Here is a 27,283-nt window from a genome sequence, read left to right on the forward strand (position 1 = left end):
TGTCTGCAGTACTATGTCTGGTTTGAAGGCCCCCAGTACTAAAGAGATTCTAGAGTGAGGCACTGGGATGGCTATGGGGCTGGAGCCCTGATGTATGTGGGAAGGAGGCTAAGGAACTATGCAGGCTAGAGAAAAGAAAACTGAGAGGGGATCTAACTGCTGTCTTGAAGTATCTAAAGAGGATCTGTGGAAAAGGTGGAGACAAATTATGCTCTGAGATGTACCAGTGAGAGGACAGAAGGTAGTGGCCCTAACTATCAGCAAGGGAAATTACGACTCTGTATAAGGAAAATATTTTTAATTGAGAGTGCTCAAAACCAAGAAGCAGGTTTCCCAGAAAAACTCCAACCTCAGACATATTAAAACTTCACCTAGATAAGACTCTGACCAGGACTTTGAAGTTCAATCTAAGAGCAGAGAAATTACATGTAAGATCTAGAGCAGGAGGTTGAACCTAATGACATTGATACATTGATTACTTTCCAAAAGTGGCCTGACTGTGTGTACCCATTTGGTCTATCATTGGAAGACTAATTTTAAGTCTTCCTTAAAGGGCCGCACTGTTATCCACCATAGGCACTGACCTCTAAATTGGTTACCATGTGTGTATGGAGCTGGATAACCGAGTAGAAGTCTGAGCTTCAGGCCTCTTCCAGCTCCAGTCAGATCAGGTACGCTGTAAGTATACACATTAGGGCTAAATCAAATTAATGTTTACATTACAAAATTCAGTGGTACTTGCTATGTATACCTTGATCCTTTCCTTTTAAAAACTATTAATTGTTAAATTATTTACTTCTCTCTGCAAATTGATTACTCAGTCTTTTGCTGTCTTTTCTATTCTAGAGAAGAACCAAAGAAGATACTTGGAAATCAGAAGAACTTAGGAGACATCTTAGGGTGATTTTATTTTATTTCTGCTAGTTTTGTTTTTAAGTTACCTTACAGCAGTGGAATTTATTGACAGGCTAAACATAGAGGGTTCGCTGCTTTTTCTACTAGCCACTTTGCCTTGTGGGATCTATAATATAAGGCTTTTTGGTACACCAGACACTTTAAATCTGCATCATTGAATACAAGCAGTCCAGATCTTTAATGTGTAGCTGGTAACTTCCTTGCTGCAACCGACTGTTCTGGAATCTGTCTAGTCCAAAGGTGTCCAGAGGCTGGCCCACTCAACTTTTTCTAGCTACACAAGTCATATAAGATTACTCTACAGATTTCTTAATTAGGTAAATGGAAAAAATACCATTGTTGTGGTAATCACAGCACACAATGGGGTCTGATTTGCTGGCCACCCAAATCCAAGTTACAGCTCTGCTTTATATACTTATTCACTTTCCTACATGTATATTATGTATTGTATTTGTTATCATCATCTATCATGTTTGTCATACGCTTTTAAACTGGTTAATTACTTTACCCACTGGTCAAATAGGCATTCAGCCTCCAGTCAGTTACACCATTGATACTCATATTAGTTTTGTACCATATTTTTGAAAAGCTGTTTTCCAATATATATCTTCTTTTCTATGTCTTGTGCAGATGTTCATTGTTCCTTTGATAAACTAAAGCATCCTCCTTGTTAATCTATTACCTAGCTTTCTATCAATTACATTGCAAAGCTCCCCATTATTTCAGTGCCAGTGCTACAGTATGAGTACTTTGTATTTTTTAGACATTCAGTAACATTTCCACTACTTCCATATGGGCTGAAGCAAACAAATTTGAGTTGAAATGCTTTAGTTCCAACAGAAGTGGTGTGGTTGGACTTTCATTTCTGTGAAACAGATGGATAAAGTTTAATTCACTTTACTCATTGACTATAGTCAAAGCAGGTTCTGTTTGCTCTGAATTGAGTAAATAGCTGAAATCGTGGATTTAGTGAAATCAGTGGGAGTTGTGCTACTTGCTTCAGGAATATATAATCTCTTATGACTTTAGAAAAATATAAGAATAGTTGCATCCTCAAGGGATCCAGGCCACAGTTTTTATATGCCACTTTCTTGTTCAAGTAAAAGCTAATCTTCTATTCTAAAGGCAGCTGCAGGATGTCCAGTTATCTATCATTTGGTTTTGGTATCATATCTACTGTTTATATCTGCAACATATTTTACAAGATGGCACAGTTTCTGTCTACATAAGCTAACAGCTTTAAGATGCTTAGTTAATTTTTCAACCTAGCTCTAAACAGAATGCACAGTTCCACAGTAAATTCTTTTTTTTACCAAATTCTTTTCAAATACATTGAAAATGCAGCTTAGTATTTATTTCATTTATTAGTTCTTTTTACAATAAGTACAGACATAATGTTAGTAATTTTATGAAGTAAGCCTAGAAATAGATCAGCATTTTAATACAGTTTGGTAAATTAAATTCATACTTAGCAATCCACTAATTTTTTTTCATATAAATATACTATGTCAAAACAGATTGCTGAATTATAATATTAGATTTTTAATTTTTTTTTTAATTTTATTTCAGGTATCACAACCAGATAGTCAAAATGAAGACCAAAAGCACAGAGAAAAGAAACAGCAGAAAGAGAAGTCTGTTCATGATCCAGACACTCATAAACATGAACGCAAAGACAGAGGGAAGAGCAAGGAAAGAACGAGAGAGAGATTTAAATCTGGTGAAAGAGACAGGGATAAAATGAGAGAGAGAGAAAGGGGGAAAGAGCATCAGAGGGAAGGAGACAGAGAGAGATACAAAGATAAGCTTCAAGAGTCAAGTCTGGAGAAGGAAAGATACAGTGTACCAAAAGATAAAGACAGGGAGAGCGATAGAGAACGAGACAAAAAGCATAAAAGACATGAGCTAAAGCAAATAGATACACAAAATAATCTGAAATCATTTGAAGGAAGAGATAAAGACCATCACAGAAGAAGAGAAAGCAGGCATCATTTGGGTAAGTTGCTTTGGATTGCTGTTGTACTTTGAAATATTTGATATTTAGATAGAAATACTCTGAAACCATACCCCATCTGTACAGAGAGGATAAAGACAGGCAGGCAGGTGTGAGTACCTACTGAAATGTATATCTTTACGGAGTCTTATGGTAACCTAGTTTTATTTTGTTGCTTTTAAAAATGTTGGTGCTTGTTTCCCTTCCTCTGAAGAGAGGGTGAATGTCACTGTTTTTGTTGGTCAGTTGACTTGAAGAGAACAAGTACTTTCCTGCCTAGACATTCTCTACTGAGTGATCCATTTGAATCCCCAAGTTGCAGGGTGATTGCTGAAGTTAGTAGCGTGTGTCATTACTCTTACCATTACACAAGACAATTGAGATCAGAGGGATTCATTAGGAAAGAAAAAGGAGTAACCAGCTTTGAAGAGAGAATTTCAACAGAATATTGTTATTTTTAGAAAGCTCTTATGTTGTAGAAAGCCCATGTCACTGAAATACTATTTTTCTACATGCTAGAGTTAATTATGTATAGAGTTTGAGTATAATAAAATTTGTGCATTAATTTACACACATATTTTCTAGTGGAGGAGAAAACAAGAAGTGAAGAGCGAGAAAGAAGACATACAGAAAAGAAGGTAAAGGAAAGGAAAGGAATGAAGTGTTTCATAATGGAATAAGATAAAATTGTAGAATAATGAATAAACTGGATCAGACTCCAGTTCCCAAGAAATCCAAGAGATACATAGATAGTAAGGTCCTCACAAGTGTACAAAACACACAACAACAAAATATATCTGAGCCATTCTATTTTAAGAACATCCTTCATTCTTTTTTTAAAGTAAAAGTAAAATAAAATTTGCATTGGAAACAGTGCTTTATTTTTGTATAGCTACATCAAAATTTTCCATCTGCTATTTATGCCTTTATTACAAGGATATTGGTAAGTATACATCCTATTTTATGTTAGACCACCTAGTAAACAAAGAATTAAATTTTTGTATGATGAATACATAATCCAAAGAATTTTCTGTAGCAAAGTATGTGATGTCCCAGAAGAAATATCAGAATCTCAAGTGATATGATAATTTGAAACTTGCCAGCATAGGAGATAAAAAAAACCAACGGCTGGAAGATCTATGTGGCAGAAGAGATTAGGTACTTACAAATCCATCATTTTAATGGTCAAAATTGGATAGATTTGTGAAGATAAAACAGTCTTGGAGAACTTTCTAACTCTTTAATGTTATTTTTCTCTTTCCAGGATAATGATACCAAGAAGAGCATTGACAAATTTTTAGCCTACAAGGTTGAAGAAGGTGAACGTGTACACAAGTTACAGAAAGACCAAGAGTTGGATAAAGAGGGAGAAAGAAGACACAGAGAAAAAAAAGAATATTCTGTTAGGCCAGGAAAAGAGAGGCTTTCAAAAGAGAGAACTCATAAACGTTATGAAAAGGAAGAGGAAGAAAAACATAAATCAAAGAAATCTAAAGAGGGATCTTCCTGTGGAGACAGAGAAGGGCAACCACCAGAAGCTAATGAGAGAGTAAAAAGTAGAGAAAATGAAAGAAAGAAGCATGATCTAAGGGTTAGTTTTGTTAAGACTTTAAAACATTACCTTGTGACTTACTTTAATTGTTGATATATCGTCATTGATAAGGTGAATAATAAAAATACTAGGATTGTAAGTCAACATTTTCTGAAATTTAAGGCTAAAGTGGTAGATTAAAATACTACATCTGCATTTAAGTATCCTAACCCAGAGCCGATTCCTTCCATGAAACTTAAACTAGGAAGTTGTTTATATGTTAGAAACGTCTTTTATTCATAAAATTCTTTATTGCTATGATTTTTGAAATTTTTACTAACACTTTGAAGTGGAGATGAGATTAGGCTAGAAGTCCATTAAAATGTATTGGCTGCCTTTATAGAAAAAAAAAATGATATTAATAGAAGCTATTTTCAATGTTGCCTATAAAGGGAGCATGGATATCTAACTCACTAGTAGGCACGTGAGTATAGATCACTTATATTTATGTTTTTTACCTCTACTTCTGAAGCCACAGAATATGTTTTATGTTTCTAATACAGAGCATGATGTTATATCCTAGAGACTTATCAAAACTTTGACATTTTTACTGGTTTTTATAATACAAGTACTCATTCTACAAGAATGGGAGACGAAATATATAGTAATTTGTAACTCTTAAGATCAGATAAGTGTTATGGAACATAGAACTATTCAGATGGCCTAGGGCAGTTTCTTCTGCTGCCTAAAGAGTGAAGATGTACAAGCTTCTCAAAGAAAAGTTCAGAAATATATTTTCTAGTGAAAATACTAGGCATCTTCAGTGTAGGGGCCCACCACAAGTGATTCCTGTAACTGACTTTCTGCAGCAGAATTCAAAAGTCTATCAGGAGCTTGCTCAAGGTTTGACTTTCTTAGAAATTTACTCAAGTAGCTGTTACAGAATGCAAGCACTGATGCTGATGCTTCTGTCTCAGAGTTATGTTTCTTTTTCTCATGTTCATGGATAGAGAAAAGCACCTTTGTCTTAAACAACCTACCGAATACATTTCCAAACTTAGGCAAACCTTCATAATACAGAATTTAAGAGTCCAGTCCCTATACTGGGGATTAAAAGTGCCTGAGACTGTTCTCTGTCCCTGGGTCCAACTGGTGTGAATTGTTGCAGTCCATAGAGTTAAAATCTCATTCTTTGAAACAGGCTGGCCACAGCCTCCTGAGGTCAGCCCTTAGTCCCTATCAGTTTTTCAGCCACACCTGGGAGTTATTTAGGAAAGTGCTCTGGGCTCACAATTTAAGCAGTATACACTGGGCCCAGAGCATTTTTTAACCATTGTTACTAATGTAGTAATGTGAAGTTAGCTTATTAAAAAAGCTGGAATTTACTCTGGTAAAGCATTATAAGGTTTTGTTAAGCAAAGGAGAAGACTCAGGATCCCTTCTTGTTTCCTTTCTGAAAGGCATTGCAGAAGGGGATGTAGCCAAACTTCACTCTCAAGTATTTAATATTTTCAGGAGAAGCTCATATTATGTGTATACCATATCTTTTATGGGTGCTTATTTTCTTTGCTTACCATATGTTTAAGGAGGAGATTATTCTGATGTTACTTCATACACAGAACTTCTTACAAGCAATGACTGATAAAAAAATAGTATGTCATTGAAATAATTCATTAGAAACCTTTCTTACTGTTTAATATCACTACTGCTAATACAGGTTCATATATATATTTCCTCCCAGCATTTCTGACACATGAATATTGTGACTTCTTTTACAGTACAGTGAATACAAAAATGAGGAGAGGATTCAAGAAGAAATGAGCCATCAGCATGTGAGGTAAATTCAGAGATTTAAAATAAGTATATACTGTATGGTATCTACTAAGATTCAGTCACCACCAAAACAATAAGCATGAATTCTTGATCTCAGATATCTAGGGTGAATATAATTTTTTTCGTAGGCCCTTTGTACAATACTATAGTAATTAAAAAAAAAATCTGTGTTTTGCCTCTAAGAGGATTAATATAAAAATGTATGTATTTCTATTAAATTTATTTTTTTTTCTACCCCAGGATAGCAAGAGATATTTTGCAGTCCTTGCAAACTACATATATATTAATCTGGGCACTTAGTTTGGGAGACAGAAATGCTGTATTGTACCACCTGGAAATTCACTGTGCAGTCACGTGGACATATGTAAGGTTCATGATGAACTACATAGGACTCTCTTATATTGTTTATTTTAATTTGAATAGCTCTACCTGGAGCTATTCTACTCTGGATGGTATCTAAAACATTAGATATATATAGCAAGTTTACTGTTGTATGTGAAAGGGAAAGGTCAAGGTCATCCTCAGTAGGATCAATACAATTTCAGGATGATATTTCCAAGTTTTATTACTAGCAAATATAAAATCTTACAGAAGTTCTCTATATAGTCTGGTTTTCTTTGCATTCTTTAATGCTTCTGCCACATGAAATTCCTATAAACTTTCTGAAGTATAACTCTCCGGCTATGTTGTCAGTCACAATTCTCATTATTAAACCCTACTTTAGCTTCCTAGCTAAATAGAAGACTGGCATGCTGGCTTCTGGGGACACTGACAGAGATAGTGAAGTTACTACCATTATTGGCTAAGTGTTACTACTGTTTGTTAAGCATGGGACAGATCACTTTAGTCGTAGTGAATTTGTCATTGTGGAAGTGTATTCCTGTACAAAAGAAAAAAATGAAATATTTCAGAATACATACGTTGGGATGCTTCCTAGCAGCAGCACTCAACTGCGTCAAGCAGTGCCAAATATACAGGATCCCTGTATATCCCATATATACACAAATATATATTTTGAAGCTATTGCTGATGGGGTGTTGTGGGGGGGAGTCATTGCTTGTGCATAGCTGGGAAACAGGAGTTAGCCATTTCTGAATGGCAAGGAAGGCAGTATGGTTTATTGGGATGTCCCAAAACCCTGGTTCAGCCTCAAGCACTGCCAATGTTGAATCATTCTGATTTGTTATGAGAGGATCCAGCCAAATTTTTATTTTTATTGTTGCCTTTTCTTACGTTCATCAGTCCCAACAGCAGTATATATGAACACCCTCTTACTTAGAAATCAGAACATTCTCTTCTTGAAGTCTGATAGTCTACTTATAAAATAATCAAATAGATTGTTAAGGAGCAGAGCTGGTTGTTGATTTTCTCCTGCTCTCTGACCCTGATTGTATTGTCCTCATAAATAAAACCCTTGAATGAAAGACCAGCTTTGAATGTCAATCTATGATTTATAGCTTTAGGGCACATTACACCAACCTGATCTTGATCTCCAGTTTGCTGCAGATATTAATACAACTAATAGATATGTGGGTTCAATCGGTTTTTTCCTCCTTACTTTTTCTTCCATTTTGATGCAATTATAGGCATTAAATTTGGACAAGGTTTTTGCAGTTCTTAGCTGATTAATCACTTGGCTGTTTCATTATCATTTTGTATCATAAATAGAGATCTATAAAAGTATTTGTAGAAATATTTCAGTTTATTGGAAATTTTCAACTTTTTTTTCCTTTTCAGGAAAAAAGACCTATTTTTTCTAAAACAAACACCCACCCCACCCCACCCACCCCCCCGAAAACAAAACCAAAACAAACCTAGTGCTTTCTTCTGAGTTAACCAATACAATTGATATTCTCTCTGTCAATAGGACTGTAAAAGATAAAGGAAAACTCATTGAAAAAGAGGAAAGGGACACAAGACAAGAGGTAAAAATATTTGGCTTTGGAACTTAGAATGTTGCGTTTTTCTTGGAACTAATAACAATTACAATATGTATTTCAATATAATGCCATTCTAAGATAAGGTAAGATTAATGTATATTGGTCTTCAGGTATCTCCTAACCTCTCTTTCTGGATACAGCATTAGAAAATTAATTTATTCTGTATACATTTGCTAAGCATTGAAGGTAGCCATCTATTCAACTGTATTTCAATGTCTTCTGTGCTTGAAAAAATAATTCTCAGTAAGTGGGAAGAGTTTAGATGTGTAATACAAATCATCTACACATACCTAAAGTATATTATTTCTTTCTATAAATAGCTGACCTAGACAAATAATATGTAGTGGAAGCCAAGTAAAATACAGCTAGCAATGTAATTCATATGTCTCTTAAAATAGTTGCCATAACAAAAATCCAAATTCTGTTTTGGAATGTTGTAGGATTATGGTCCTGATCTAGGAAAAAGTAGTAGTACCTAATGAAGACATCCTTTTCCATATTCTCATATTATGGGCAGCCATATATCTTTCATATATCTTTCAGCCATGTATCTTTCAAAACCATACTAACTTCTATTAAAACCTGGCTGTTCTCATGCCAGAAATACTTCTCTTTCAAGGATGTTCTAAGACCTCTGTTATTCTTTTCTTCTAATTTCCAACATGTTTCCATTATTCTTGCTATAGTGCTAGCATTTAGCTCAAATACTTTTTTAGGGTTTTCTTCCCCTAATGAGCTTACAGAAAGCGAGTTTGTCTCTTCTCTGACTTAATTTTGCTGACCTATACAAGCCAAATTCTTCATTCCTCTCATCATTCTAGCAGCTGCTGTTTCAATGTGCAGTAATTTTTCTTGAATATGGGTGACCAGAGTTGAACACAGTACTGAATGTGAATTTTCATCACTGCCTTCTGTAACACTATACATGACACAAATACTTATCTCTTCCTGAAAGAAGTAGCTTTCTGACATATTCTTAGATTTAGTCTGCACAGCTCTTACCATTGTGGCCAACAGTCATCCTGGATCAACTAGTATGTTCAGACTGTTCTCTTCCTCAATTGTTTCCAACAGCTGAGGTTCCCGGTAGCAGCTGGCATTGATGCTAATCTTTAAGGCCTCGATTCAGTTCACTTTTAGGTGTGAATTGTCTGTGGTGAGGACCTAAATTTCCTTTGTAGTTTGTGGAGAGAAATAGGCAGTTCAGTCCTTTTATATTTGGTCTCCTTTTCCATTATCTTCTCTGTCTTCATTGGCAATAGGAGGCAACCCAGGAGGGTGAGATCCCTACTTAAGACCTGACTCAGCAGGGTTAATTAAATCAAATTCCATGGGTTTGCACTTTATGCTGTTGAATGTCTTCATATACTTGTTACTCCAAATGCCACAGTCATCCAGGTATTCCAGCATGACTTCCTAATCCTGCTTTGTATTGACAATATATTCTCCATATATTCTTTAAAGTAGGAACCTAGCTGTGATAGCATGATTCTGATTTCCTATGAGAATGTAGGAGGTTCTTATGAGGATGGTAAGATTTTGACAACTACTGACAGGTGGAGGTTTTCAGTGTGTAAAAACTACATGTGTAACAGATGCAATGTTATAAACATCTATGTGTTATTAATAAAAATTACAGCTCTATAGGCATATTCAGAGATGATTATAGTAAGGTAATAACGACTATAACCATCTTTGTTGGCTGTATTACTAGGTGTGTCTTTGACTAAATGGAATAAGGATTTTAAAAAAATTCTATGTGAATTAGTTACTGCTAGGTACCTGCAACCTTGCAGGCAGAACAAATTGGGGGAATTTTGCCCAGGTTTGGCAGTTTTGCCTGGATGGGCAACCTGACTAATATAATTTATTCTTGATCCAAAGATTGATCTGAGAAATGACAAAAAGCGGCAACCAGAAAGAGTGAAGTACTAGTTCTAGTTCTAGGAGTCTGATGACTCTGAAAAATAAGGTATCCATAGAAGCTGTTTACTGCTATATAATGTCCTTAATACTTTTGAAAGTACTACATTCTGTGAAAACTGGGTGGTTCTACCTCTTGAAGAGTCATGAAAGGATCAAAAGTGTGCCTAACTTGGCGTTTGACAGCCAGCTGCTATCCTTTGGTTGTAAATGTAGTAGCAGGTAATAGGTGTGCTGTTATGCTAGATAATTGTCATAAAACCTCACATTTATTTCCATTTTGAAATCTGTTGAGAACCCTTACATGTGGATAATGTCTATGAATCTATGAGTTTGAAGAGGCTATTGAAGGAAAAGGCTGACTAAAGATGGGATAGATCGCTGTGTGTCATTTTAAGTTTTATGTTTGTTTGGGGTACATGTTGGGGTAATTAAATGGCATTATTTTAATCAAGTTCAATAAGCTAGAGAAAGGCAATTTCTTTGAAGTTATTTCAGGGATGCCATAAATCTTATTTCATGTAAATACAGTAGAGGATTTAATGTTAACAAAATTATTTATGTTTAAAAATATCTTATTTTCAATTATGATTTCAAATATCTTAATTTCTTGTTGTATCCTTGTCTCTTTTCCTGATTCCAATATCTGCACTATTTTATTAGTCCCCCAGTATAACTTAGGTATAGGGATAATTTTGTCTAATCCTTGGAAAGGTAAACAGTCTTATTTTGTTGCTATACCATCATAAGAGCTACTGTATACTGTTGCAATTATAGGCAACACAGCAGTTTTATATCTTTCCCAGTAAAAATACTGGTGGGAAAACAGTTGGTCTTCCCAAGATAGGGTTGAGTTCTGTTTTTTCTTCTGGTGTTGTTATTTTAAGTCAGTAATTATCACTGTTAATACACTTTTATTTATATTTCTAAACTGAATTTGTTGTTGGTTGCTTGAAAATGTAGAAATATCTGAGAAGAACAACTATTCATCTATCTTTATGCTAAGATTTGGCAGATGAAGATTTCATTTTTTTGTAAGATTATTTAACAGTTTATTTTTCTCATTTAGGAAATGAAAGATACACACATCTATAATTCAGACACAGGATTTGATAACTTATCAGCAAATTATGAAGATGATTTTGAAGTAAGTAAAAGCATACAATTGTCCTTTTGAAGTAATTCTCAAGTATTAAAATAGTGATTAACTTTATTCACAGAAATAAAAATTACAGGATGTTACACGGTTTTTACTTATTCTTTTTTTGTGACAGTGACCTTAACTTGGCTAACAGTAGATAATAAGTAACTAAAATGTTATGTGGAAACACTCTGCTATATATTTACTTAGTTTTCATCAGGGGTTCGGAACCAACTTTTGCTTTTGAGTTGAAGTCTTCACAGAATGCTCTTTCTGTCTTCCAGGACTTAAATTATTTAAATGATTTTCTGTGAAAAATGCTATTTTTTTAAGTAATGGGAGCAAATAATCAATTTCAGGAGGAAAAAAGCGCATCATTGTTTTTCATTACAAAAATATCGTAGAAAAAAGTATTGACAGCAGTCCCTTCACAAATTTGTTTAATGGAACCCTCTTACTTTTAGCTCTCTCATGTTTACTTTAAAGTTATTAAGATAGAATAGCGTGTTGAATGTGCTTTCATTGCTAGCTGAATCAGCTACATCTTCGTTCAGCGAAGCTAGAATTCATCTCCGCTTACGTTAGGAGTCATGTCCACTGTTGAGTTGTTCACTATAGTAGCCCTTTGCCATTCAGTGGAGAGAAATGAGCACATTTAAGACTTGTTCATATAATTTGTGTTAGGTGACTATTTTAGCATGAGATGAATTGTCTTAGTTAAGAGAATTATTGAAGTATGATCCTTATGCATGGACTTGCAAACAGATAGTGTGGTAGCTCAGTAAATTTGAGCCTGCCATTGAAGGGCAGCTTGAATGAAAACTATCAAATAAACAACTTTATACATCTATGAAGCACTTATAACACTGAACACTGTCATTTTATTTCTTTAAAGCACACATAATTCACCTAAACATATAGTTCCTACTTTATTTAAAGGAAAAAAAAAAGGATTCTTCTGGGCACTGAAGAAAAACACTGTGGGATTGTCTTCTCTTGATTAAAATTACCACACAATCAAGACATGCCATTTTCTTTCTATCAAACAGTTATTTTAAAATGCCTTTCAGTAAGGGGATTTATAGGCATCTGTATGAGAATTTTATTTTTATTTAGACAGCCTTTTATAATTTCTTAAAAAGATCTTGAAAAATACATCTATAATCCATGTTTATTAGTTATTTAAAGTCCTGCTACTTTTAAAGGATTATGAAGATGATTTTGATGATTATGAAGACAAAAGTGGTGAAGAAAGAGATGCAGAAGAAAACGTAAGAGAGATTCCGTTTTCCAGAACATCAGAAATTGAAGAAATTCAAAGAGCAATTAGTGCAGAAAATGATAGAATTTGTACTTCATTGCCAAAGAAGATTGAAAATGAAAAAAAGGAACCAATCATGGGTATGTGACTAGATAGCAGTCTTTTTTTTATAAAATGTATGAGTAACACATACAACTTAGAGTAAACAGGCCACTTTTTGTAGAAGTTTGCCTAAAGTCAGAAATCTGGTCCTCTGGATGAGTCACTTAGTTTTGTGGGCAAGTACTGTAACTTTCACATTGCTAAAGAATGATTCAGAGGCATTACTAATCATTTAAAATGTGAAGTATAAAAATTTACAGACTGACATTTAATATGTCTTATTTTGGGTAAGAGGAGGATATGAGAGTCTGGATTTTAAAAACTGGAGGAGTGCTAGAACAGTTCGGGGCTTCCGGTGACATTAATTCGCCTTTTTCTTTTAAGCAAAGTTGAAGCCACTGCTCTGGGTAGGAAGGCGAGAGAAATAGACATACTACTTAAATATATAGTTCTATATAATTTTTAAAATGCAGGTTTTTTTCTGAAATGTGACTATGGAATTGTCTTGTATTCATTTGATCTGATACCTGTGAGTGCCAGATCTACTTATTTAACTAACTACAGCTGTGGTTCCCCTTTGCACTCTCCCCTCATGTGAACAGCAGTATAGAATCATTGTGCAGAAGAATCTTAAACAGCTTTTTACTCTAGTTCGTACAAAGTTAATACAGTCATGGAAGAATAGCATGGAGTTTCTGTAAGTCTTTACAGTATCAGTAGATTTTCGGTTAAGTAGTCATTGCAAGTCAGAATCAGTATAATGTAATATGAATTTCTTCTTGCAGAAGATTTATGCAATTATTATTATTTTTCTAATAAACAATATGGAATCAATAAAAGAGTTCCATTAATGCTATAGATCTAATGAATAAGATGGAATTCTAATATAGAGTCAGATTTTAAAATTCTGAATTGTAGCACTTAGTGCTTTATTGAAAACTACACAACACTTTTTTTTGATTAAGTTTTGATCTCATTTCGTTAAAATGGTTGTTGAACATTCTGGTAATGATTTTAGAAGTTTAAAAGCATTTTACAAGTATTATGTCAAAAGGCAGCCTTCCTCTGAGGAAGTGAAACACCATTGGTCCTGACTGGAAGTTGGATATTAAGGTCAATTAGCTACCACCTAGCCAGGAAAGGGAGTAAAATCAACATGACATCAGATATTGTAGTTGTTCCATTAACTGTGGCTTTTAAAGCAACATTTTTCAATGTTTTGCTTATTCATCCAAGGGCACCAGTTAAGCTTGTGTTGATGAGGTTCTCCACTAGCTGTAGTGATGAATTCTTATTAGAGATGTAGCGTGCACATGGTGTAGTCTGCGTGAATTTGATATGATTTTTAGAATTGGTCATAGGGCGTTTTACAGTACATAGGGGAACAAGGGACCTGCTAATGGCAGGAGAAAGAAAGAGGCACTTCCTGCATCATAGTCTTCTAAAATAAAAATTACAATGGTCAGTCATTTTGAATTGATGGTAAAGGACCATAATAAGGGAAAAATGCTGGCCCATTACTGAAGTTAAGAAGCTTATTGTACTGATAACTGTGCTAGAGCACGTTGTGTAATGTGCAAACTAAGTAACTTTTAGTAGCTGTGTCGTAATAAATCTGTTGCTTTTTAGATTGACTGCTTTACATTTTAATGCACTGTAAAGTGTGAATTATAACACTAACAATGTTTTATAAAATCACAGAAAGGCAATACCCTTCTGTCAGAAACTCTTTTTGTGGAATATTCATGGATTTTCAAATGGCAAACCAACGACAAAGTAGCCGAAGTATGGCTAGTAAGCAGAAGTAAGTGTATTTTAAATAATGCACACAAAACGGCAACTCACTGTGTGAGATGTAATTTTTTTCATTATATTTGAAATATGTGAAGTTTATAAACTTGAGGCTTTTAGAGTCAAATATTATTTTGTAAGCTAACAGTAATTAGTTCTTAAGTAAATATAATTTACAGGCTTTGCTACATGTCATTTTATAACAGAAATTTATCTATATATCAGTTTATGTGTATCATTATATTACAGAATTAGTTGCCAGGATTGTAATTTCTTTGTATGATTCTTCAGTCACTTAAATAGATATTCACTTATAGTACTAAAGAGCAAGCCTTTTAGCTGCTGTCAGGGCTCTGCAGAAGTGTAATTTCTTGAAATAATCAAGACTCTATATGGTACATACGGTTGCCAAAATAGCATGTTCCCTTTCAGGGATAGCACCAGTTGGTGCAAAAACATGTTATTACTGATCTAAAATTGATCTAGATTTAAGACATCTAAGACATCTCTGTATTAAAGAAACAAATTGATGCCTATTTCTTGTGGAACTTGCCAGGAGCTCCAGATTTATCTGAAGCACTATATATATCTCCGATTTTCTTTTACATCAATTGGATGCATAAAGCAAGAATATTAAATTTTATTGATAATACTAGATTCCACTGCTTCTTGGCTACACATCAGTGGCTAATCTCCACATAAGGGAGATTTTATTCTCTAGGCTGTCTAATTCACCTTGCCTAAATTTATATGCCCAAATTTTACACGAGTCCATTGTCTAGCCTTCCTCTCTAGACCATGGAGACAGATGAGGAAATTCAGGAAGGCATCTCTCTGAAGAATTGCCTTCTGAAATGTTTGTCAGCCTCTACTGATTATATACTATGACTGATTATGACTATGTATATAACTTTGTGTACATGCTAACAACATATATAGCCTGTGAAGATAACTAGCATTCCCATGGAATGAGAAAGAGTTTGTGGAATTTAATGCTGTAATAATACATTGCTACCAGTAAATAGACTGAAAGCATCCCATAAATGAGCTGTGGCACTTTGGAATTGTAAGTATTAATATGAGGCTTATTAGTTTATTTTAAGGATTTGTCTGCATGTATCACTAAGATTTGTAACTAGGAAGCAACTATAATGCATCTGAATTAGATCTCAGCAATCCGTGCCACAATGTTTCTGAAGAGGTGGTGTATTAGGAAGTAGAGGTAAAAATAGAAATGTGGATAAGAAAATGCAATACATGTCGTTAAGTAGCAAAAAGGAGATGTGAAAATTGTCCCTATGCATAAAGAAAAATCCAGCCTAAAATATTTGAGGAGCAATTCCAGCTCATGTTGCTCTAGTCTTTTCCCTTTTCAAAGACTATCTTACTGAGAAGAAATTGCAACTAGAGTATGCATCTAGAAGACTGTTCAGATATGGAATTGCTACAGACCCATAATTGTATCTGGGTTGTATTTATATTAAGTATATTTAAAAAATCTGAAAGTGCAGGAGAGAGAAAGGGAAAAGATGACAAAAATTTTCTCGTTGCCAAGAAATCTGTACGATAGCAAGAGCATGGAATTAACTTGTAAACTGACATCTGTATGTAATTCAAGCAGTTAACTCTTAAAATAAAGTAGTATTTTAACATTTTTATGACATTAAAGTAGATAGATAGTTGTGTAAATTGTGACAAAGATTAACTGTGTTTTCATTATCCACACATCCATACAAGTGGACCGGTAGGAATCTCTTTGTAGTTGATGATAATAAGTAACATCACATAAATGTTTTTAGCATCTTGTCAGAGTAAGATACAGTATATGAAGATAGACTTGTTTTCCAATTAAGAATCGAAATATAGTTTTATTTGGGAGCGAAGATGAAAAAAGTAAGAATTGAGGTAGGCAGAAAGTAAAAGGATTGAGGGAAGCTGGATAAGGCAGTTGAGTTATTTTTTAGTCGTTCCAGAAAGGGAATTTAGGAAGATGTAAAGATTTGGCATTTCATAGGACAAAGAGATTCAGGTATCTCAAATACTGTACAATGTGCTAATCTTCTTCTAAACAAAAAATCCAAGTGGAAAGTCTACCTCAGTACTGAGTACTTATTTTTATACAATTTAGATCAAGTGCAATAGTCCAGTAACTGATGATTTTTGGAGGCCTACTTTTTGGGGAAGAGGTCAGTATTCATGTCCACAGGTTAGGAATCAGCAATAAATTCATTTCATGTATATATTTAAAATTATTTTAGGACTGCTGCTATTATTATTTGTTTCCCTGGTCTTATAAAGAGGTACAAATTCATGCAGTCTGTTACCAATGGAGGTCATTCAAAATACATTTGAATAAGCCTAACAAAACCAAAACATATATATTATGGATGATCTTTATAAAGCATGTACACGTATAGGTGATGTAAGTTAATAAAATGAGTTTAGAAGAATTAGCCACTATCCTAACTATAGGAAGAAAGTGACATTCATCTGTTACCTCACGGAACAGCTTTTGAATACTTAGCCAAGGTGGTGGTGCTAGGCTGTGAAAGTTTGGGTTTGTTTTATAATAAAACACGTAAGTTTGCCACTTGCAACCAGTATTGCATTTTCAAATCTGATAATTATCTCAGTGTAACATTAAATGAGAATTCATAACAGTATTATATGTACTTCTATTGATATATTTTTATCTATCAATTAATTTTGGTACAGCTTCAGTTCACATAGATCAGGGGATTGTTAGATCTCTGATACTGTACAAAATTAGGTTGCTTTTCTTTTGGAATACCAAACACTTGGTCTTAACCATTTTTTTTTGTTTTTCTTTTGTAATTCATTCTAAAGAAAACGGAGTTCAGAACTTCTGCCACTAATTGATCTGGACTTCTCAGTTAGTTTTTCTTTACTGGATTTGCCTCCTGTAAATGAGTACGACATGTATATCAGGAATTTTGGTAAAATGAACACTAAGCAGGTGGGTAACAAATATGTAGTAATATTTAAATCCTGAAAGTGCTGATTCTTATTGTGGAGAATAATTTTCCTTACAAAAGAAAGTTACTAAAGCTAATAGGACAGTAAAGTAATAAATTAATATTTTTCATCTCTAAGCCTTACTTACCGTAAAGCAATGATATTAAAACTTTTTGGCCAGACAGGCCATTTCCTTTCTGTGTTAGAAGAGGACTCTCTCATGTTCCTTCCCTGTGTTCTGAAGGACTTTCTTTATGTTTGTGGCTCACTGTCCCAGGTATGCTGGGTTTAGTGTTTACACACAGTGTAAGACATTCTGTATTTTTGCAGTAGGTCTAGCACTCTTGTGCGAAATGTGGCGAAATGTGCATGCACAAAATAGTGGCGCTGTCTGTGTCAGTATGCTTAGGTCTGAATTTACAAACAGAAGAGGTTGAGCACATCAGTTTTAAAATGACTGTTTAAGTTCTATTCAGTTATGTGCTGTCATTCCTAGCTGTGTCGCCCATATATTGATCACTTTATCTTTCTACTTTAGGCATATGTTCAGTGTAATGAGGACAATCTTGAGAGAGACATTCAGACTGAGAAAGTTGAGACATTGGAGAAATGGACACAGCATCCAGGAGAAAGTGCCCTTGTATCTGGAGGTGAATAACATTTTAATCTTATTCATTTATGGATGTATGCATGTAAACTTTCTCTTTTGAACCCATTAATTGTCAGAATTTGTGATGTGGCAGGCTGCATTGACAGCAAACTGCTACAGGCACTCTGAATCCCCTTGTGGAGGGGGTGGAGAATAAATGGCAGAAATAGTTTCTTCCTTCTGGGTTGCCGTTTCTGTTGGCAGCAGATAGGATTCCCCAACAGTTCTTGTTCTTCAGTACTGTTATTTCTGCTGAAGAGAAGTTGATTCCTGCCACTCTCCTTTTGCTTAAAAATTACATTGTTCTTATGGTTCTCTTACTTGATTCCCTTTTGAAGCTTCAAGTTTAGTTTTGGGTTTTGTTTTTTCTTAGGTCCCATAAACAGCCAGGATATGTCAGTGATTGGAACTCTAACACCTAAAATTGATTCACAAAGATTAGCAAATTTCCTCCGGTCTGCTTGCCAGGTACACTTATGTACTTAATATCCCTTATGAGTTGTGTGCATCAGTATACAGTGTGATAGATCACTTACAGTACTTGTTCTGACTAATTTAAATAAACTACTTAAATAATACTCATTATCAGTGAGATTCATCTCTCTGCAAAGGAATGGAACCAGAGCTGTGCAACTTTTACATCTGTAAAGTCGTATTTGCAAAGATATAAAATTAACAAGAGAGTTGATAAAGGTTTATTAAATTAATCCACATACTTTAGAAAGCTACAAATAGCAAAGCTGAAAGATAAGATGACCTTTTTATTTCTATAAATGTAATTATGTTTGAAAGGTGATTGCTGTTTTGCTAGAGGAAGATCAAGTTGCAACACAACCCAGGTGGAAACTAAGATCTCGACAAACCAGTCTGTCTATTAGTGATAGCTGTTTCCAGTTAAATACTAACCAGCCATTCCTCCATGGTAAGGGAACTTTATTCTACACCTTTTAGTATACAGTGTGAACTCTTCTTCCTTATGCAAAATACCATGCTCTTTGTCATGACTGAAGTGCAAACAGCACATATCGGGATATATAGATGATGTAAATTGTGCTAATCTTGCTCTAACTGTGCAGATTGGTTTCACATAGGGAACGTCAGAGCATCCTAGCTGCTGTGAAACCAGAAATGTAGCCAGTGATTAGCATGATATAGGGGTGCCCCAGATGTAATTTCTTGTTGAAAGGCCATCCCAAGAGGTGTAATTTCATTTAGACTCTTTATGCTGACAGTAGAGCCAAAGTTGCAAATAAAGCAAGGTTACCTAACAGGGAGAATATAGCGTGATATATTTGAACTGCAGTTGTATCTTCCCCATATAAACAGTAGATGTTCAGATGAAAAGAAAAATGAAAAATAAAACATCTGTAATTATGTTAGGAAGACCTATTATAACACAAACCATACGTATTCTAACATGAACACATGAAATTAAGCAGAAAAAGCCTGGCCTGTGCTGTTTCCTGTTTGAGACTTAGCGTAATTTTCAGTGTTTATACTGGCGTCAAATCAGATTGGCTTGCTTATGCCTAGAATAATTATTCTATTAACTTCCTGGCTCTCTTCCTTTTTGCTTTCTACTTACTTCTGATTTTTTGGATTCCTTCTCTAGTCCATCTTTTTTCTTGTATAGCATCAAAGGCCACCCACCATTAATAGAAATATTCTTCGTAATTACGTCTTAGCTTCTTTGGTTGTTGCTATAGCAGCTAAATATGCTTTTTCATCTGCAGTGAGTTTACTTTTTATTTATTTCTTTTCTTTCTTGATTTTTTTTTTTTAAATGGTTTAGACCGAAAAATATCCTGCCTATATGTCTCTCAAGTTCAGAGGCAGTTGGTACTTTCTGTTCATGGATTACCTGAAAAGGCAGGTGGTGTTTTACTGAACAGAAAGAGCATCATATGTGTTTGGAACATCTGGCAGCCCTCCAGTCCTCAGAAAGTTTTAACGTGTGACTCAGAGGTATGTTTTAATAACATTGTATGGTTGCACATTGAATAAATGGCTTTATTATGTGTATTTTTTCTTGTCTTGCTGCAAGATATGTTATCTTTTGAAATACATGTTTGAGCCTACTGAACAAAACACTACTCTCATTCCATTTTGTGCTCCAGTACTAGAATGTCGTGATGGTCATAGTGGGTTGGTTGGTTGTTTTTTTTTAATTTTGACTCCATTTCATGGCTGAAGAGTGAATGGAAGTAAAACAGCTGGTTCAGATGTCAGGACTTCTCTCTACCCATCACTATCATATAGTTGAATCACCCCCTTCAGCTCTGTGGCAGTAGATGCAGATTACACAACAATTGTCTTGAAAAGGGAAGGCTTACTGAAAGTCTTGTATCCTACTTCCATTTTAAATAAATTGTCCTTCTGCTGCAAACACCTGTCTTTTCTGGATTTGCATGCCTAGGAAGAACAAATATATTTCAGGCTTATCAAATCATTGGCCTTTATCATAATATCAACCATGCATATTTTTACTGCTTAACAGGTGGTATGTTGCTGCTTTAGTCCCAATAAAGCAACATTAGTTTTTGCTGGAACAGTAGATGGTTCATTGTTAGTGTGGGATCTTCGAGAAGACTCAAGAATGCACCCTCATATGACGATCTGTGAAACTGACTGGACGTTTAGAGTTCCAACATTTTCCACTGGTTAGTATCTATGCATTCTGATTAGTCATTTTGTGGGTGGTGAAACAATTCCACTACTAATTCTACTAAGAACACTTTTTCTCAGTAGCCTAGTTTAGCCAGTTCAGGGATTATGTTTAATCTAGTAAAAATTGCCAATCAGTAATAGCTGTAAAGAAATGTAAGCCAGCTTGATATGTATTGAGCAGTGAGAATAGAGAGATGGACCAGATGCAGAACTTAAGGATCACTGTAATATTAAAATGGACTACTCTACTACTACCTCATCTGAAATCATTAGCTTAGTCAATTTTCATCATCTTACCTCCCTTAATATAACCTCCATTAAACACACATATTAAGATGTAATTAAAAAAAATTGAAGTAATTTAAGACTGTAAAACAGAGTTTTTCAAACATCATTTAAAGGTCTCAGTCGGTACAAATTGTCCCCTAAGTATTGATGTTTCTGTAAGGTTGCATGCAAGATACGTATCCAAGTGTATGCAAGTGTAACCTCTGTTAGAATCAGTGCAGTGCTATTCTCTGGTATCTAGAGAGCTATTAATCTCATCCTAATGTAGATATCTGTATATGGTTAGCTGGATTGATTGTTTTGATTAGATTTAGTTTCACTTACAGATATTATACAGCTTTCTTATATGTAGATACCATTTTAAGTGTCTTAATCTTTGGTCTGAATCTCACCTTTATGCATTCTAAAATTCCACTTATGTAACTTTATCCCTTCTAGATTCTATCTAGGTACACTAATAGTTGAGTCAGGATTCTGGTTTTTTTCTTGTCAATTTATCAATTGTTGTAGCAATATATAATCTAGGAATTTCTCATTTTCATTACATATACAACTGTCTTTTTATGATGCTATTGGTTCAGCATATATGAGTAATTTTGGGGGTCACATCATTGGAAACAAGTAGTATATGAAGGCTAAATGTCAGATGTCTCTATATAATGGAGTAAGTTGAATTCTAACTTCATAGTCAGCAGTCAGTTACTTTTAGTCTTTTGTTGAAGGGATTCTGAAGCTGTGACTAAACTTTGGGACCCAAAAGCTCTCTGGTTCAGTATCTCTAGAAATGTATCAATTGTATGTTGGAGCAAAACCTGGACATATATTTTTCTGTCATCCAGCTTGTCACATGAGCAAAATCTCTAGCACTGGGGCCAGTTGGGAGCTATAGGATGCTCTCTCCAGGTCCTTAATGGCAGAGAAGCACAGATACAAAAAATAACATGGAATTAATTTGTTGCATTGTTTAGATATGGCCTAAATTAGTGTTGCATACATATTGGGAAGCCAGAAGAAAGTTTACTTTTCAAAAGTGCTTGTGGGTGACTTCCTTTCATCCTTTGACATTTTCTTGTCGTTGCATTTCTCTTTTTTTCTACGCTTCTGATCCCTTAGTGTATGATCAAAATAACATAGGCTTTTATAAATTTTCTTATAATCCATGGATGACAAATTCAAAAGTTAGAGAAGTTTATGTAGGGCGTATAACTGACATACTAGAAGACGCAATCCTAAGTACTCCACTCTGCATTTGAATTGGTGTATGAGATCCTTACAATTTTATGAATCTGATGGAAATGAACGGATCTTTATGCCTATTACCAATGTTTGTCATTGCAAATTTAAATAGAGGAGCAAGTCATTAATCTTACTGAAGTTTTCAATGTATGTAGTATGTTGAGAGACTGGGAATAAGGTGTATATACCAGCATTTTGACCCTTGATTCATCTCAGTCTTAATTATAAATTGGTGCCATTTTTCTTGGCACTGTATTGTACCCTAGAGTGAAAAATAACGCAGAGGAATATGTTTTTAATAATTCTATTATTGCAAAATAAGTCCTTCTTTATGTATTTTTCCTTTTTTTGTGTGCGGGTGCTACCATTTAACTTACACTGAGGTACTATTATTTTTCTAAAAAAAACACCACACACATGCACAAAATCCTCTTTGTTCACAAGTGTATCTAATTGCAGCAGCCACGTTAAAGTAAACATTAGTTGGTTGTTGATAGACTTTTAATTTTTTTAGTAAAACAAAGATGCTTGGTCTTGTGTTGCACAATGGGCTAGTAGTCAAATGTGTGTATACAGTTTCATGTAGTTGCTTATATAAGCAAGCATTTTTCAATGCTGTGTACTTGGGAAGCTTTATGCCTTTAGTCTTAAATGAGATTCAGTTCAGTGCACAGAGCAAGTCCAGAAATCAAGAGTATCTGACAAAGAAAGCATATTGAAATTGCTCTAAATAGACATTTATTTAAAAATATTATTAAAGGGTAAATGCATATTCTTGTGGTGAATTGTTTGTTTCAGCGTAGTTACTTTCTCTTAAATAATACTCTGTAAGAGTAATTTTTATTCAATTGTGTCTTTTCTATAGTAAGCAGTGATTTATTTCTACTTCTCTTGTTTATGGGGCTTGAAATTAATGTAATTCGTTTCATGGTAACCCTGAAATGGTGGATTTTCATGAAATGTCTCATACAGTGGCATAAATGGTGCAGCAGTCATTTGGAAAATAGGAAGTAAATACAAATGGTGAAACATTGATTTATCTAGTAGCGTTTTGTTAATTTAGAAAACAGTTTGCAGTATTATACTTGAGACTTACAAAGTAATTCTTTATGAAGTTATTATTTGCCATTCATTCTTTGTAATCGTCATTCTCCTATAAGCTGAAAAGTGATTAGGGTTTTGCTGTTGTTTGTGTTGAAAATAATATAGTGTTTACCTTTTCATCATCCTTAATTACAGATGGCATTCTAAAATCAGTAAACCACACCTCTCCTATACTAGCAGTGGAACCTGTCTCAACCTCTCTCTACACTGATCAGAAGTATGGGCTCTCAAGCCTCTCTTATCAGGAGGGTATGTAAGCTGCTCTTCAAAGCATCAATACATCTGAGGTTTTCTTTAGGTATCTAGTGAAACAAATATATCATCACCAAAATCCAGTTTATAATTCTATTCTGCCTCTTGAGTTGTCTGTAGTATCAACTGCATACAACATCCATGGTTTTTTTCTGCTCTTATTTTTATGTAGTGTTCATTCAGTGCACTTTCGCATCAGATGTGGGTGCCTGCTTATTATAATGTCTGTTTTCAAGACAATATTTTGTTGTTCCATAATAAAACAAGTTATCACTCAAAAGCTGCCTTTAGAGAAGTCTTAGTGCTTCTGTAATGTCTTTAAAGAAACCAGAATGCCTTTAGAGAAGTCTTAGTGCTCCTGCAATGTCCAAAAAAACCCCTATCTAAAAAAGTGGAGCAACTTGCTGATATCTGAAAGCACTTAAAATATGTGACTGTACTTGGTGGTTCTTCCTGTGCCTTTTGCCTAATTTTTTATGACCAACCTTTGCAAAGAAACTTTAATCCTCATGCCCCAAAATTCTCAAGCAGCATGCTAGAGGAGACGTTATTACTTCCATTGCAGATTTTCACTTTGAAATCCATAGTAGTCCAAAGAAATGTGCTGCATATTGCAGGTTTTGCAAGATTTCATCTATTGCACTTTATGTTCTGTTCCAAAGTCCGTGCAGAATCCAGACGTTTTAAAAGATGAAGACAGAGAACATCTGCCTATCTAGTAGGACAAACTGAACATACGAGTTTCATGCCTTTTTCTTATTTGGTAGAATTAGGGCACTTCCCTTTTTTTATGCAGCTGAGAGGATCCTAAAAGTTTCAGAGAATGTATTAACCTAGGAAATGTTTCAAATTGTTTGATATTGTTCAGGATGAAGGGCAGTGTATGAATATAAATTGTTACTATTCCTTCCATAGAAATGTCAGGCCCTCCATTTCAGATAGCTTCTATGGATGAAAATGGAATCCTCAATATGTGGGTGAGTAATATATGTATGAAAAGAGACAGTATCACGTGTTGGAATAATAAAATACTTCTTCAAATATAGCAACCCAAATCCAGGATTTCTGATGAGAATTTTCTCCCTGGGAAGTACAGCAACACTAGCCATTCTGTTGGAATTCTCCTCAAAATTTTTGACCTGACTCCCTAATGCCATGATGTTATCCTTAGGCAAAACTATTAACAGGTACATGAATTCATGAAAACAGGCAATCAGTAGTTCTGCTTCATAGGAATATGTTCACATATTTCTATTAATTGAATAATAGACCTCAGTCCTCTTTCACGCACCTACTTTATTTTATTTGAATCACAGTGGTGTCAGAGACTGTGCTGGATGTATGTGAGAAATGACATTCATAATTTATGTAAAATAAATGTTCAAGAGGCAAAATATGAAAATCTGTGGATAACATTACCCTGCCTAAAATATGATGGGCAGGTAAGCACCAGGTCTGTTGCTCTTAATTACTGTTCTGACAACTCTTCTTTTTATCAAATGTTTTCAGTCTTTTTCTGATGTAGCTTTGGCTCAGCTGCTGAACCTATTGTTTGCATCTGAATTGATCTTGCTTGAGGAACTGAATGGCTCAGTGAATAATAAGGGGAATAAAAGTATTTCCCTTCTGTATCACTAGTTAAGTCCCTTAAAGTTCTAAGTACCTTAGCAGCAACAGATTCAGGCCAAATGATCTACCCTTTCTATTTCATGAATAGTGAAAAACACAGGAAATGTGTTACAGTTCCTTATTTGGGGGTTTAGGGTGGTTTTTTTTGTGACTGACTAAACCAACAAGATGCCAACTGGCGATTAAGTATAGAATGTAACTTCCCATATTCTGCTTTCCAGCAGGGAACACCCAGCAGGCATGTGAAGCTATTTTTAGCATTGCAGACATTGACAGGGGATAGAGAATCTACCTGTAATCATTGTAATGTTAGACCTACCTATCTAAATGGTCCTTTAGAGTTATGTCATTATTACAACTAGTTAAAATATTTATGGCTTACTAATGTTAATATTGACTTTTCAGGTAGTTGTTGAATTACAAAAAGCGGATTTAGCTGGTTCACAAACTGATTTAGGTGAGTACTGTACATTAGAGGTAGAATAAAGTGCTTGAGTTTTGAGGTTATAAAGTTAAAAGAGAGAGGAAGAGTCAGTGATGACAAAAATAGTTTAGAAGGCAGCAAAATTACTGAGGAAAAGATTCATTCCGAATAGGACATATATCTGATATTTGGGGTTATTGGTTAGGTATCATGAGAGTTATTTTCACTGCTATCTGAATCTCATCTGCTAATTCTGTGTTGGTAATTGCCACCACAGACAACCACATTTCTTATAATGTCAAAGCAGGTTTCTGTGTCCTCAACAGCTTTTTTCCAAAGAATATGAGATTTTATGTCCTTCTTGGTCCTTCAGTTCTTTCCTTAGTTTTAACCAAAACTTTTATAATGCTTTTGTTGTTGCCTATATCTTCATTTTGATAATTGTCCTGAAAGTTCTCTTTTGGGTAAGATACTTAATTTAGTGTGAGAAAAAGGTTTCCATGAAAAAAGTAAAGAACAAAGTCCGTTCAGCCCTTTTTGAGTTATGTGAACAAAGAAAATTACATTTTTTTTTCTTTGAACAAATTTAGACTTACATACTTACCTAACTGGAAAAGGCTGTGATTAAAATCCTAATACATTTTAAAATACATGTATAAACAATGAAGTAATGCTAACAAACTAGAATTTTTGATCAATTTTCTAATTTATAAGCTCATGTGCAATGTCTGGCTATATTAAGCTGCTAAAGCTGGGTATTATATCTATGGAGAGGTACATTTTAAAGATATGGTCATGTGTTGACACAGTTTTACTGCCACCAGCATTCATTTTTTTCCTCTTAAAAAAATTCTTGTTTGAAGGATTTGAATTATTTATGTTATTCTCTACTAACAAGTAACATAGACCAACTTTATGGAAGCATTATTACAGTCTCTCATTACTATAATCCCTTGTCAAAGATCCAAGTGACATAAATGTGCATTTTCACCATTGATAGAATTGGGTTTTACAGAGTGATATTACAGGATGTTATATGCATACTGTAAAACTAAAACAAACATGTAAACATGTTTCCCTTTCTCTGTCCTCTTTCTTTGATTTCTGTCAAAGATTACTACTCTTCACATTTGAATTCTGAAGTAAATAGTTCTAAATTATGTAAGATTCTTGCATATCGAAAGCTGTATCTACAATAAACAATTTAATTATGAAGTGTCCTTATTAGCTTGGGTTTTAATTTGATGATAGCACTTTCTTAATGCAAAGTGCTTAAATCAGTTTAAATAATTATTTTATATAATTTTAGGTTTAATTCCTGGAGGGAAAGTGAAGTTAGTACATAGCTCTACTATGGAATTGAATAACAGGTAAGAAAACAGGGGCATTTAGATTTTACATTTGTATCTCAAAAAGCTAATTTTTCCTATACTTTATTAATTTGCTGTTATGTGAGATATATTTAACAATATTTTCATTAGGTTTTTTTGGGGTTTTTTTTTGTTTTTTTTTTTTTAATATACACTTCTTCCTGGAGCTAGTCCTAGGCATTTTATATCAAGAGTTTCTGTACATACTTGCATAGCTTTAGGAGACAACTTCCTGTGCTTATGTAATCTTTTACCTTT

The 27,283-nt window shown here is 34.4% G+C and overlaps 1 protein-coding gene across 1 annotated transcript in view; it reads left to right on the plus strand.

Annotated features, from left to right (window-relative positions):
- DYNC2I1 (dynein 2 intermediate chain 1) overlaps nt 1–27,283 on the plus strand; it is a 35,087-nt gene that overhangs the window by 3,700 nt on the left and 4,104 nt on the right. Inside the window, exons 2-20 of the mRNA XM_075492398.1 lie at nt 847–900; nt 2,485–2,911; nt 3,494–3,546; nt 4,173–4,499; nt 6,218–6,276; nt 8,140–8,197; nt 11,205–11,282; nt 12,482–12,677; nt 14,341–14,443; nt 17,278–17,407; nt 17,945–18,056; nt 18,429–18,523; nt 18,848–18,977; nt 19,848–20,020; nt 20,553–20,715; nt 23,486–23,599; nt 24,518–24,579; nt 25,637–25,688; nt 26,965–27,025. Coding sequence (XP_075348513.1) covers nt 847–900; nt 2,485–2,911; nt 3,494–3,546; nt 4,173–4,499; nt 6,218–6,276; nt 8,140–8,197; nt 11,205–11,282; nt 12,482–12,677; nt 14,341–14,443; nt 17,278–17,407; nt 17,945–18,056; nt 18,429–18,523; nt 18,848–18,977; nt 19,848–20,020; nt 20,553–20,715; nt 23,486–23,599; nt 24,518–24,579; nt 25,637–25,688; nt 26,965–27,025 — 2,447 coding nt within the window. The remainder of the gene's footprint in view (nt 1–846; nt 901–2,484; nt 2,912–3,493; nt 3,547–4,172; nt 4,500–6,217; nt 6,277–8,139; nt 8,198–11,204; nt 11,283–12,481; nt 12,678–14,340; nt 14,444–17,277; nt 17,408–17,944; nt 18,057–18,428; nt 18,524–18,847; nt 18,978–19,847; nt 20,021–20,552; nt 20,716–23,485; nt 23,600–24,517; nt 24,580–25,636; nt 25,689–26,964; nt 27,026–27,283) is intronic.

The sequence above is a fragment of the Mycteria americana genome, chromosome 2 (genome assembly GCF_035582795.1).
Source record: "Mycteria americana isolate JAX WOST 10 ecotype Jacksonville Zoo and Gardens chromosome 2, USCA_MyAme_1.0, whole genome shotgun sequence".
Classification (NCBI taxonomy): Eukaryota; Metazoa; Chordata; class Aves; order Ciconiiformes; family Ciconiidae; genus Mycteria; species Mycteria americana.